This window comes from Candoia aspera, chromosome 1 (genome assembly GCF_035149785.1).
Source record: "Candoia aspera isolate rCanAsp1 chromosome 1, rCanAsp1.hap2, whole genome shotgun sequence".
In the NCBI taxonomy this organism is placed as follows: Eukaryota; Metazoa; Chordata; class Lepidosauria; order Squamata; family Boidae; genus Candoia; species Candoia aspera.
The window spans coordinates 190,539,492-190,552,801 of NC_086153.1; the positions used below are offsets into that span (position 1 = coordinate 190,539,492).

The following is a 13,310-nucleotide window of genomic DNA, read 5'->3' on the forward strand; positions in this document are numbered from 1 at the left end:
ATTTGGAATTGCCCAGGTTTTAAGAAAAGTTAAATACACTTCTTGTGACTTAGATATGAAGTTAATTCATCAGAAAATGTTGTGTGTTTATTGGGTTCCTCAAAAGAAGTTTTAAAAAGAATGGATATCAGATTTGTTGCACTGATTTTGCAGGTGTCTTTGAGTCACATGTTTTGCTCATGTTCTTATAGTCCCTTTCTGGTCTCAAGTTATATGTAATATGTAAATGCAATGTTGAACTGTATTTCAAAAATATAGAACTTGATATTTTATGAAGAACTTTGGCTCTATTTTGCTTGGGAATCAGTTAAGAGAATCATTCTATGAAGGTGGAATGTTAAAGAGTGGATTCAAGAGATGTGTTGTGATTTGAAATGTCTTTATATTGTAGAGAAGATAGATATTATGTTGCTATATGGTTTAGATTTAATAATATGTTAAAGGACTAAGGTGTATATTAACAGCGCATATGGATTTTTAAAGTTTATCACAAGTGTGTGTGTGTAGGTTTTTATATTATCACTACTGTATTGTTTTTACTTTTGTTAATAAAAACAGGTAAAATGACCTTCTCCTCTCTCTCCTGTTCTTGTCACCCATGGCAAGAGGGTTGACAGAAAAGGGGAACTCTGTCTCTTCTCCTCCCCCTCTTCTTTTGCCAGGGGGAACAGGAAATGCAGGGGTAGATAAATGATAGCAGTGGAGAAAGGCTTTTTTGGTGCCGTTCTCTAGTCCCACCCATGGGATCAGAAAACTAACAGCACCAAAGGAGGTGTTCTTCCTACCCCGGCTCTGTCTTCGCCTGGGCTCTCAGAGCAGGTTGTTCTGTAGCACATTTGCTTAGGAGTCCTAAGTGTGATCTTCTTTGCGCCAGCTCCTACGCTGAATAATAGCACTTTAGGACTGCTGTGTCAAAACACCCTGAGGCAAATGTGCATTGGCTGAATGCCTTTGGTGGAAAAGCAGGAGAGACACAATATCATCTATGAGGACTAGTATGTTCTTCTCCCGTTTAACCACACCTCTATTTTTCATTTTTCCCATTATATTTCTGTCCCGATATTAGATTGCGAGAGGCCATGTGCCCTAAGCGCCTGTTCCTTGTAAAATGTCGTGATAGCGCTGTCCTCGTAATAGTGGGAAAAGATTTTCCATCTCCTCCGCCCGTGCAAAAGCACAGCAGAAGGCTTCATAAATCTATATCCAACAGCTGGATGTGCGCTTTAAACACCCCCTTGCGCCTTCAATGCTTTAGCACCAAACACGGGGGCTGCAAAGCTACGCGTTGCTCCCGTTGGGCCTCCTCTTCCCGTCCTGTCCATAAAAGGCACCGCCAGTTCTCTGCTTGTCACTCTCCGCGCTTTCTTTCCTCCCGAAGGTACAAAACGCCCGGCATTCTTTTTAAGCCCGGGAGCTTGAAGAGTTAATTATTATCTGGGTTCTTACGCCTGGCCGTTCCGAATCGAGCCTCAGAAGCAGAACTTCCCTCTCAAATTCAGTACTGTACCACTATGGCTTCTAGGCAGGACGATATACATTTTAAGCTCCACTATGTCGATTCCCAGAGAGGCAAACAAGAAACCATGTCTTCTTACAGTTGAATTTGAAAGCCCTCTGTAGTGGAACAGCGGAAGCGGATGAATAATCCCACGCAAACAACGTAACAAACGCCGGGAGACTCGTCCTTTTCCAAGATGGCCGCGCAGCGGACAGCGTCAGTCTTGCGTCATAACCGCCTCACCGGGGGCCTTGCCCTTTTCCAGAATGGCCGCGCCGCGAGCGTCGCCATCCTCCTCACGTTGTTTCTCGAACTGAGACGCGAAGGAAGTTCGACGGGAGGGGAGGGAAGGAATCCCGTTTTCCTCGCCCCACGTCGAGCAGCGCAGCTGAAGCACGTCGGAAGGAAGTTGCGGTGGGGCGGGGAAGGTGCGTTTCCCCCGCGGGGCAGGAAAGGGGGGCGTGTACTCCTGCTGGCCGGCGATAAAAAACTTTAGAGAACGAGCGACGATGAAGGGAGGTGTTGCGACTTAGCAGCGCCCAGAGTGTGACCTGTCGGGGCTCTTTTAAGTTTAACGAAAGAGAAAAGCGAGGGAGGTGAGTGGCGTTGCTGAGTTGGAGCTTGCCTGCCTGCCCTGGCCCTTATTAGCCTGCTGGTTTTGAGCATCCCTCGGTTCCCCTCCGCGCCCTGCATTTCCTTTGTAAGAGCCTGCTGTGGATCGGCTTGGGAGCGCCGGGCAGAGGCCGTCGATGCCCTGCTTTGGGATGCCAGGGAGCACGAGTGGCAGGAACCCTTCCCTGCGGAGGTTGATGCAGTAACCATTGAGGGATGGGCGGAGGGAGAGGGGGCAAGCATGCGCTCCTTAGGCGTCCAGCTGGGTCATGCTAATGCACATAGTCTAGCGTTCTCGAATATAGGCCTCGGATTTTTTTTATCCTGCCTTTATTATTTTTATAAATAACTCAAGGCGGCGAGCATACCTCATACTCCTTCCTCCTCCTCTTTTCCCCACAACAACAACCCTGTGAGGTGAGTTGGGCTGAGAGAGAGGGACTGGCCCAAGGTTGCCCAGCCGGCTTTCATGCCTAAGGCAGGACTAGAACTCTCAGTCTCCTGGTTTCTAGCCTGGAGCACTACACCAAACAGGCTGTCAGAGCCTGACTAAATGTGTGGATTGCATTTTAAACTAAAACTAGCAGTTCTGGACTTAAATTGCTTTTCCATCTTGTTTCCCCCTTCCCCTTTTTTTGGGTAGATATTATACTAAATTAATCCCCCTCCTCTGTTAAAAAACAATTCTAATTCAGAATCAGTGGTCCTGTATGTGGGTAGGTATGTCCATATAAGGTCTTATACCATTAAAAGTGTAAAATGATTTAGGAGTTACACCACAGATAGATCTAGTGTAAAGTTGCTAAAAAAGGAAAGGGGAAATGTAAAATAAATAGTTCTCATTGTGGGAAAGTATGCGTAGTCTTGCTTATGTATGAGATTTCATCTAGCTTTCTTGAAATTAAACGGGAATAACATAACTTGGTGGTTTTTGTTTTTTTTTAGGATTTCAAGTTAATTACTGGCAACCATGAAACTTCTGCAAGAGTCTGTAAAATGCAGATTATTACAGCCATGCATAGTTTAGGTTTTTTCTTAAGGGGTGGGGGAACTAATGGAGAAACCAACTGCATATTACAGTGGGAAGGGAAGTGCTGATTCCTGCCTAGGAAGATGTAAGAAAAGCATTGTCCTATTTTTTCCTTCCCATTATGTACTCCAAAATCTGTTCACAAAATTTCATTTTTGGTCACACTGTGTAATTAAGGTTCCACTTATGATAGAAATACAGGGCACCTTATTGCTTTTCAGTACTTGGCAATATTTGTCATATGTTTCAAACCTGGTGCAGACACTATGTTTCTCCTCTGGAGTTCAACATTTCAGAATAGTTTAGACTATAATCCTGTAGTTCCCAAGATGGCAAGGCACCCCTCTGCCATACGGAGAAGCTCTTCAATGCGAGTGTCTGCAGCTGTTGCTTCTCTGTGAAGATAGTAAAAAGGAATGTGGGGCCCATGACAGGGAAGCTTGGAACTCTAAGAACCAGAGTTCTCTTCCCCCATCACCTCCATCCCAAAGTAGGGAATAAAGGTCTTCAGCTTTGTGACGTGATACAATTTATGTTCTGACCCATTGGGGAAATGAGGCAGTGGGAAGAAGAGAAGCAAAACAAAAAAATCTGTCATACCTTTCAGCTTGCTGGTGAAGTTAGCAATTATATTTCTCCTGTCCTCTTCGGATTGCTCAATTAAAGGCATATTTTTATTCATCAGCTATCGCTTCTTTGGATTAGTAATTTATCTAGCTCACCATTTATTATCTAGCCAATATATTTGGAGGAGTTGTGGTTTGGCAATGATTTAATTACTAAATTATTTTTGTCAAGTACCTCAAGTTGTTTCTTGATTAGGTAAACACTGAAAGTGGTATAACCTGAACATAATGATGCATTCTGTGAGATGTTAAAGCATTCAATGCCACACTCTGCCAATAGCTTTTAGTTCCAGAGTGGAAAATATTTTTTTTCTTTGTATGATAAAAAATGACAAGAAATTGATATTTAATAGAAAAACAGCTCAAGGCCCATCTTTTTTTTTGGTGAGCATTCTGCATGGCTGGATTTATCTATGTTAGATAAACCATGTTTTAATGAGCATTGTGTGCAGTGCGGCTGTATGTATTAGTTATATCCTCTAATTCAGTGTATCTCAACCTGGGCAACTTCAAGATGTGTAGACGTCAGCTTCCAGAATTCCTTAGCCAGCATGACCATTAAGAATTCTAGGAATTGAACTACAGACATCTTAAAGTTGCTCAAGTTGGGAAATGTTACTCTAGTTCTTAAAGGTATAGACTGCTAGGCCTAAATGTCTTGAGATGTGTAGGCCTCTCCAGGCAGGGAGTCTGAACATATGATTAGCATGCATGCAAAGACAGCATAGGACTAAAAAGCTTATTCCCAATTGAGGTTATCTTGTATTCTAGAGAGCATGCCCTTTGAAACTCATTCTGATAGTCATCTTTTTTTTGTGGGGGCAGGTGCTGAGGTTTTCCTGAAATTAACAACTCTTTTCAGTTCTGTGCTCTATCTCCATAGAACTTGAAGTTGTATAAAATTTCTTATATGGGAAAAGGTGGGTATGTCTTCTTGCATCATTAGTGGTTCTTCAGAGAATGTTTTTTCCCTCTGGTTCAGCAACTGGAGGAACACTTGAAGGGAAAAGGGATAACTGATCAAAGGTACCTGGTAATAGCCATTCTAGTGGGCATAATTCATGTTCTGCATGCCAAAGGCATCTTGATCAAACTGGAAAGTTCAAGTCTTTTATCACCTGCTTGAGATCTAGAGTAGGACCAGGGATTTGACTTAATATAAGATACATCTCTTGCTTCTGTCTGAGTAGATAAAGCTAGGTAGCTCAAAGGGTTGACCTGTGTAAGGAAGTTTCTTTGTTTTTATAAAGTTAGCAGAACAGTATCAAAAGAAAAAAGTACAGTTTAAAGTGTTTATGATTTTGAATTCAGATTTTTAAATAAGCATGCCTACTAACTTAGGCTTTATTTCTTGGCAAATAAATACAGTAGAGGATATATACAATACAGGAAGCTCAAGGAATGTTATCCAAAATGTTGGTTTTGTAGCCTATATGCATTATACAGATGAAAGAGATATTATTCTTTGAGGTTCTTGGTACATGTATAAGGAGGTAACCAGTCTCCTTTTACCTATCCTATTTAGAAATAGCTCATTTGGTAAGTGGGACTGGATTTTGGTTGTGTGCATATTTGCTCAGAAGTAAGTCCAGAGTTTTCTCTATAAGCATTGGCAGGTTAGTACATTTATGTTAGTAAATAAGTATAACTTTAGAATTGAAGGCAGTATAGAGATCAGACAGTTGTAGTGCATAAAAGAGAAGAATAGAAGTTGATCAAGGATCCTGGTATCCAAGATAGTATATCCTAGCTAGCATGACTGTTCGTGGTTCAGAAGTGGACCACCTAGAAAAGAAACAGCAGGATTTTATCATTCATGTAATGCTCCTCAGTTTGTTTACCCACATTAAGTTCTGTGGGACTTAATCCAAACCAAAATGTCTGGATAAGAATTGAAACTTATAAGCCTTGTTCTATTTTTACTTTAAAAAAGAGGGGAAAACAGGTCTGATGTTTGATCACTGATACTGACCAACTCATAGCAGCTTTGAACACATTTGTGCACTATATATTTGGATTTCATTTGAAACATTGTGTCAGAAGGATACCGTAATTGAAATACATTACTTTTTAATATAATTTTATTAAACAGTTTAAAAAAGAAGATTAAAACTAATACAAACTAATATAAAATAAGAAAGAAAAAAGTAAAAAATCAAAGAGAAAGCTAAAGTTCAAGAAAGGAAAAAAGTAAAAGAAAAAAGAAAAATACAAAGAAGTGGCTTCTGATCTTTACAGCAGTTATAAGTACAATTACAAATTTACCTCTTTCTCTAAAGTTACAACATGTCTCTCTTCTTTCTATACTCTACCCTGTCTAGTCATCAAAACCATAAATCTTAAGTTCTTTTTTTCTGGTTTCTGCAAAAAGTCCATAAGGGGTTTCCAGTCAGCAATAAACGTAGATATTGTCTTTTCTCTAATCAAAGAAGTCAGTTTGGCCATCTCAGTGAGTTCCATCATTTTCACCATTCATTCCTCCATTGTGGGTATTACTGAAGAAATACAATGCTTTTGAAATACTTGTACTATATAACATTAATTCTCACAGTGCTTTTTAGAAAAAGTAATTTAGCAGGGTCCATGACCACCTTTGTGTTGTCTCGTGGCACTTCAAGAAATCTGCCTGTTACTTTTCTTTTTTTAAAAAGGAAGATTATAGCACACATGTACTAAGCTTTCCAGTATAGCTGTGTGTTTTTCTTTCTTCTTAATCCCCACATTTTCTGTTGTTCATAACATTACCTGATTTGCTCCCAGCCCCCAATTTGTACCCTCAGTTTCACTAAGCAATGAATGAAATACTAAAAGGGATCCAAGACGAACTTTCCAAGCAGACATGACCTAAGATTGTTCGAGCATTCTCTCAGCCTCCCCATTTGCATGGCTGACTGTTGGATTTTAGGAGGATAATTTAGCAGTAGTATAGTTGCATTCTCTGCATATCTGCAGGGCTGCTTACTCCAAGTAGAATCTGGCCTCCCAAGGCATACTGGTAGAAAAACTATAGTTACAGCCCATGTCCTCTGTGAGTTATGGCGGGAGAAGACTTGAAAAGTGAGCATTCTGTACTATAGCTCCCCTTGTGCAGAATCAGCTCCTTCCAGAGGTAAGATTAGCACCCTCAGTGTTAATATTTGGAAAACTAGAGGTAACTTGGTTATTTAAGCAGGCATTTGAAGATTGAGATGTGGAGAGTATGTGTGTCCAGGATATGAGTGGGTGCTATTAATGATGTTATTTTATTGGGAAGTGGATTTATTTATATTATATGTATTTGGATATTTCTTATTGCATATTGCTTTTGTAAGCTGCTCAGGGTTGTTTTTAATTGAACTGCCTTAAAAGCACTGATAGATAGATAGATGATAGATAAATCTGGCAATTATTTTTGACAGGTAAGTAAGCAAATATCCACATTCTTTGGCAGTATCTTTTGTTCGTGCCTGGAGGAAAAGCTTTTAACCAAGTGAGACACTGAACTCTGTATGCATATCCTCCCATCTTCTATAATATAATCTTTTACTTTTCTTTATTAATACATGTTTTCATGTACTGGAATATGGTTAAATAGCTTAATCTTTTTGTCCTTAAAATATTTTTCTCATGATACAGCAAGAGGTACTTAAACTTCAAGAATTAGGAAGTGAGGCATTGATCTTGGAATCAATCATTTGTAGCCCAAGTAGAAAAAGCTTGTAATCCTTTTTGTGGAAAGTACTTCTGGCTGCAGCCTGGTTTTCCCTGTTGCATTGTACCTTATTGTGGTAAAATTGTGGCCATGCAAGTTGGAGGAGGTGGGCAAGTCTTGACCTGGATATTACTACAAGTTGGCTATGCATCAGGTTGTTGTTTATTTGTTTAGTTGCTTCCGACTCTTCATGACTTCATGGACCAGCCCACACCAGAGCTTCCTGTCGGTCGTCAACACCCCCAGCTCCCCCAGGGACGAGTCCGTCACCTCTAGAATATCATCCATCCACCTTGCCCTTGGTTGGCCCCTCTTCCTTTTGCCCTCCACTCTTCCTAGCATCAGCATCTTCTCCAGGGTGTCCTGTCTTCTTATTATGTGGCCAAAGTATTTCAGTTTTGCCTTTAATATCATTCCCTCAAGTGAGCAGTCTGGCTTTATTTCCTGGAGGATGGACTGGTTTGATCTCCTTGCAGTCCAAGGCACTCTCAGAATTTTCCTCCAACACCACAGTTCAAAAGCATCGATCTTCCTTCGCTCAGCCTTCCTTATGGTCCAGCTCTCACAGCCATATGTTACTACGGGGAACATTGCTTTAACTACGCGGGCCTTTGTTGTCAGTGTGATGTCTCTGCTCTTAACTATTTTATTGAGATTTGTCATTGCTCTTCTCCCAAGGATTAAGCGTCTTCTGATTTCCTGACTGCAGTCAGCATCTGCATTAATCTTTGCACCTAGAAATACAAAGTCTTTCACTGCTTCTACATTTTCTCCCTCTATTTGCCAGTTATCAATCAAGCTGGTTGCTATAATCTTGGTTTTTTTGAAGTTTAGCTGGAAGCCAGCTTTTGCACTTCCTTCTTTCACCTTCGTCATAAGGCTCCTCAATTCCTCTTCGCTTTCAGCCATCAATTTCATGCCTCAAGAGCAAATGAAATAACCAGGAACTACTCACACATGTTGGGTAAAGATAGAAGAAGGCTCCATTCCAGGTTAGCAGAAGCATGGAGAAGGTTTCAATTATTAAAACTCAGGCAAGACACACCCAAGAGCTTCTGCATGCATTCTTTTTCCTCTGGCTAACTCTGTTAATGCTTCACATCATATGAGTAACACTTGTAAAATTGCAAACACTGCTGGAGGGAAAAAGTAATCACCAAGTAGGATCTATCCTAATTTGAACCTTCCTATTTAAGCCAAAAGGGAATAGGTTAAGTGTGTGTGCGTGTGCATGTGTGCACATCTATGTACGTAGTTCTTGGCAACTGCCTCAAACTGGCTGTGATTCTTTTCCAAGCATGATTCTCATAGAGTTCTCTTTAGCAAGATTTATTGAGGTGAACGGGAAGAGGTTACAAAAATGCCAGAAACTGAATTCTTTTCCATTTAAAACCAATATTTCCCCAAGTACACTGGGGTAAAGACTTAATCATTTCTTTATAACAGTTTTCCTATGATCTAGTGGGAAGAATCGTGAGGAGTTGGGCAGCATACAAATTTAATAAATTATTATTACTCTCTCTGATAACAGAGGAGCTTGCAGCTGGCTGTTTACATACTGTATAAATCTTCTGAACTATAATCAGATTGGGACTCAGCTATTGTGCATACACATACGCATTTCATACACACAGACACAGCTCTTGTGATTTTTTAAATTTTGAATGCCAGTGAGACAGACTAAATCTTGAGACACTGGAATAATCTGTAATTCCAGTGTTCAATCTTGTCCTAGTGTTATTGCTAAATCCTGTCTCGTTAATAGAGTCTTTTCTTCAGAGCATACAGAATTAATATTATAGGAGGCCTCAGTTTGTAGTAACAGAATTAGTAGGAATGTTGGTTTCCCTTTTGAGCCTATCTATTTTTTTAGTTCCTTGTAGATGAAAAAAGAAATAGAGGTATTATATTAAACATTTTATACTTTTTGGGGTGTGAATGAGAGACTGGTGGTGCTTTCGTGTCTACTCAAATTAAGTACCATTGAGTTCACTGGCTAAGGGTGTCTAGGACTGTAAGTCATTATAATATTAATACATAGTGCTTGCTGTCCAGCTTGCAATAAAGTTGCTCAGCTCACAAGATCTGTTCCTCCACTTGCACTATGGGTATTCCAGAGATGCATGCTCAGTTGTTTTCCTCTGTTGTTGAGGGCATCTGTCAGCACTAGAGAGAATGGAATTTTCTGTGATTTCCCTGCAGACTCTCCACAGACCCCTCTCATACCTCTACAAGGATCCCGAATCCTTTGGAACAGATGAGAATGTAGGGAGTTGCAGTGAGTGAGGGAAAAATGGCTGAAACCTGTGTACCTCCCTCCTGGCAGCAGAAGCAAACTAGCTTTTGTTTCTGCCCTAGATATTCTTGGTTATTATGCCAAGACACTGTAATGCCATTAAAAAAATTTTTTTAGGGCAAGCAAGCTAATTTGAATTGTAGTTGTATCTTATGCCATATTTGCATGAATGGAGGTCTTTAATTTCAATAATGCCTTTCTGGGATTTGAACGAAGTTTATAATATTCACATTGAAATTCTGTTGAAATATTAATCAGCTCTCAGACTCTCCATTCTAAAACTGCAGTTGCTAATGATAGTCATCTAATTGGTAGTAAATTTTTTATTTTTATTTGTCTAGTATTAATTAAAGAAGGGATAGAACTATTTTGTTTCCATGGCCACTTGATATTTTAGAGTGTGGGTTTCTTTTGGAAAGCTTTACCTCATAATTTAAAATTCAGAACAAAATGTATACTCTAGCATAAAACAAAGTATATATATATAAAGTTAAAATGTGGAGGTGAATTTGAAAACTAGCTTGTGTGTGTTAATGATGAGTCATTTGGATGACTAGAATGTAATTTGAAATAACTTGATACTTTTAGGATTACACTGTGGGTGAATTTTTAATTAAAAACACAAATGCTTTACTTCTAGCTGTGAATTCCATTACAAGATTGGTTATAAGTTACCAAAACGACCCATCTCCACAAATAAAGCAATGGGTGGAATCTTTTCCAGATGGCGGGTAAGTAAATCTTCTCAATTGGAGGTACATGTTTTTGTACTGCAGGAAGGAGAGTGTCTCAAATGAACTTTTAAGTTTTTCTGTAATATAGAACAACTTGGCGAGTGTAGTTAGGGCAGAATCATATTTATCAGTGTATTGGGTGCTCTTATTTCTACAGTACTTGTATGATGAGCCTTCCAAAGAAGATAAACTGCTGGAATGTTAAGACTGTAGAATGTAATCCATCTGTTAAAATCAGAAGGCTATGCATATCTTTTGTGCAGCATTGAATTGTGTCTGGTTGTTACGGGATGAGATGTCCTAGGTGATGTAAAAAAACACATATTGTTGATAACCAAGGGGCTGTCTAGAGAAAAGATGGATGAAGTAAAATTGTTGAATTTTGGTAAGCTAGTTTTGTAATATCTGGCATGCTGCTGCTTAATGAGAGACCACATATAAAAGGCAGCTTTGTTTATGGAGTTTTCCACTTTTTTGGAATGATTAACAAGAATAGCATTTATATCCAGCTTGCTAGTATTTGGACTGCATCTTATGGAAGACTTTTCTAAGAACAGACAAATCATATTATCAGTGAATTTCTAAGTTGGAGATGGGAGTCAAGAACGAGAATAGCAGCTTGAGTTTGAAGGTATTTGTGGTTTTTAATGAACACTGCCTGTTAAAATGTATAAATCACATGTGGGGATTCATGTTTATACTTCAAACATAATTCAATAAACTTGTTAGTCCTGCTTTAAAAAACATGAATGTCATTGGGTTATATTTGTGTATATGGAGTATGTTTAGTTTTTTCTATATAAGTACATTTTATTTTTTAGATCTGTTGAATCTAAGAAAGACCCTTCTATTTAAATAGAGCTTCTTTATACATATAGAAAAAGGAGTTCTTTCCATTTATGTGCAAATGTATATGGCTGTGAAGTGTTGAAGATAATGCCATAATACAAAAGGATGCATCTGCATCTGCATCTGCATCTTTTTTTTTTTGGCTATGTATACATCACATTTATATCCCACCCTTCTTTTTAAAAGCTCTCAGGGCAGCATTTATGGTATTAATGTAATGTATTTGCACATTAATCCTGGGAAGTAGGTTCCGGTTGACAGATACTGACTCACTGAAGGCCACCTGCAAATTTCATGGCAGAATTGAGATTTTGAACTCAAGTCTCTCTGGCATACTACGCTGCCAGTTTATTGCATTGATTACACTGTTGAAGGAAGAACCTACATTTACTGCAGTTTGATCTACTGTACTGTAACTGTAGAGTCTGGAAATTTGCCAAACTGAAATTTGTCCTCAACCCGATAGGAATGCATAGAAATCTATCACCAAACAATTATCCCTAAACACTAGTACCCCAAACAGCTTTCTCTAATCCCTCCCCTCTTTAGTTATCTAGATATTTAGTGAGGAGGCTAGAGCACAAGCTTGTATGAGAGTTTCCATGTAGAGATGAGATGAACATAAATGTTCACTTGTGTTCCCATCATTTTGAAACGTTTCCCTTTTCCACTGTAAATTTGTCCATGTGTGTTTGTGTGAGAGAGGGAGAGAGGGAGGGGAGACTTTCACCCATATATTACTTATGTGGGTACATACAGTATTTATTTGTCTTAGACTTAGAGTTATACGTCTGCTCTTGGCATGACCCTTTTTGTTTCAGCTTCATTGGAGCACTCATAGCAAGCAGAGTAGTGACAGTTTTGGTCATGTTCTTTATTTATAGATTTCAGGTCTGCAAAATTGTATGGCTTCTAGTGTGTAGATAAATTTATTTAAAGATAAAATCTGTCCTTTTTATCTATTTAATTATGCAAAACTCCTCTATAGAACTGGGAAACTGCTTCATTTGGGGCGATCTCAATGGGTCAAGTGAAATTTGTTATTTCAATGATCTACTGTTCTCATACTTCATAACAATTGATTTTGAGGATATGTGCTGCTCTTAAAATGCAGTGTCAAGCTACATCATACACAAATTGTTCTGTTAGAAATTGGTCCCCTTGTCTGCAAATTGCAGTATTCCACATCCTTATCGCATCTCTTTCTCATGTGATCTGTGGAGGCAGTTACAGTTATGGGAAAAGTTAGTGCTTGTGCTCCAAATTCTTTTTCACGTGTGTACTTTTAGTCATATACAACCTTAGCTTGAGGTGACTGAGGAAGTAAGCTAATATAAGCAGAGAAAAAGTTTGAAAGGGAGGCTGCTATTACTCAAATTACTGGATGTGAGGGCGATCTGGCTGCGACATCTGTCACCCCATTGATCGCCAGGGTTGATTCGGCTGATCTCTTCAAATTATTACAACTACCCTCATCTCCAGATTTCTAATTTTTGTTTGACAATATTTATTACCTAGTCCTTCAGGGTAAATTTTCATAACTTTTTCCTTTCATTTATAAGCAGGTAAAACCTTCCACTGTAGAAGTGTTGGAAAAACTTGATAAGGTAGGATTTTCTCTTAATACTGATTTTATGAGCTAACTGAGAGGCTTTAATTATCTTTTCAGGTGTCAAGTTGTATGTAGTTTCAATGGGAGAATATAAAAAATTATGGGTGATTGGTTAAAGCATCATATATGTCATAAGCATAAACATTCTTGACTGGAGCAGCCCATTTGAGAATAAGTGAAAATGGAAATTGAAGGATATAATGCTGAATTTTAGGAGGAAAGTACTTTTGGAAGGAGAAATAAAAGACTATGCATAGGAAGTAGAAGAAATGGAAAGATGAAGAAATGAAAGAAATGAAAAGATAGTACTGAGTAGCAACCTTCTTCAGTGTTACAAAACAGCCTTTATTGCCAAAGACTTT

At 39.0% G+C, this 13,310-nt stretch overlaps 1 protein-coding gene across 5 annotated transcripts in view; it reads left to right on the plus strand.

Moving 5' to 3' along the window:
* The first annotated feature begins 1,758 nt into the window (after positions 1-1,758).
* The window catches only part of LNPK (lunapark, ER junction formation factor), a 60,691-nt gene continuing 49,139 nt past the window's right edge, over positions 1,759-13,310 (plus strand). For 2 of the 5 annotated variants that reach the window (XM_063318143.1, XM_063318147.1), the window contains exons 1-3: positions 10,392-10,484; positions 11,005-11,118; positions 12,902-12,943. In XM_063318143.1, coding sequence (XP_063174213.1) covers positions 11,080-11,118; positions 12,902-12,943 — 81 coding nt within the window. In that variant the 5' untranslated portion in view covers positions 10,392-10,484; positions 11,005-11,079. Of the gene's footprint in view, positions 2,095-10,391; positions 10,485-11,004; positions 11,119-12,898; positions 12,944-13,310 lie in introns of those variants that run through there. The other 3 variants (XM_063318144.1, XM_063318146.1, XM_063318145.1) reach the window with 3 other exon arrangements.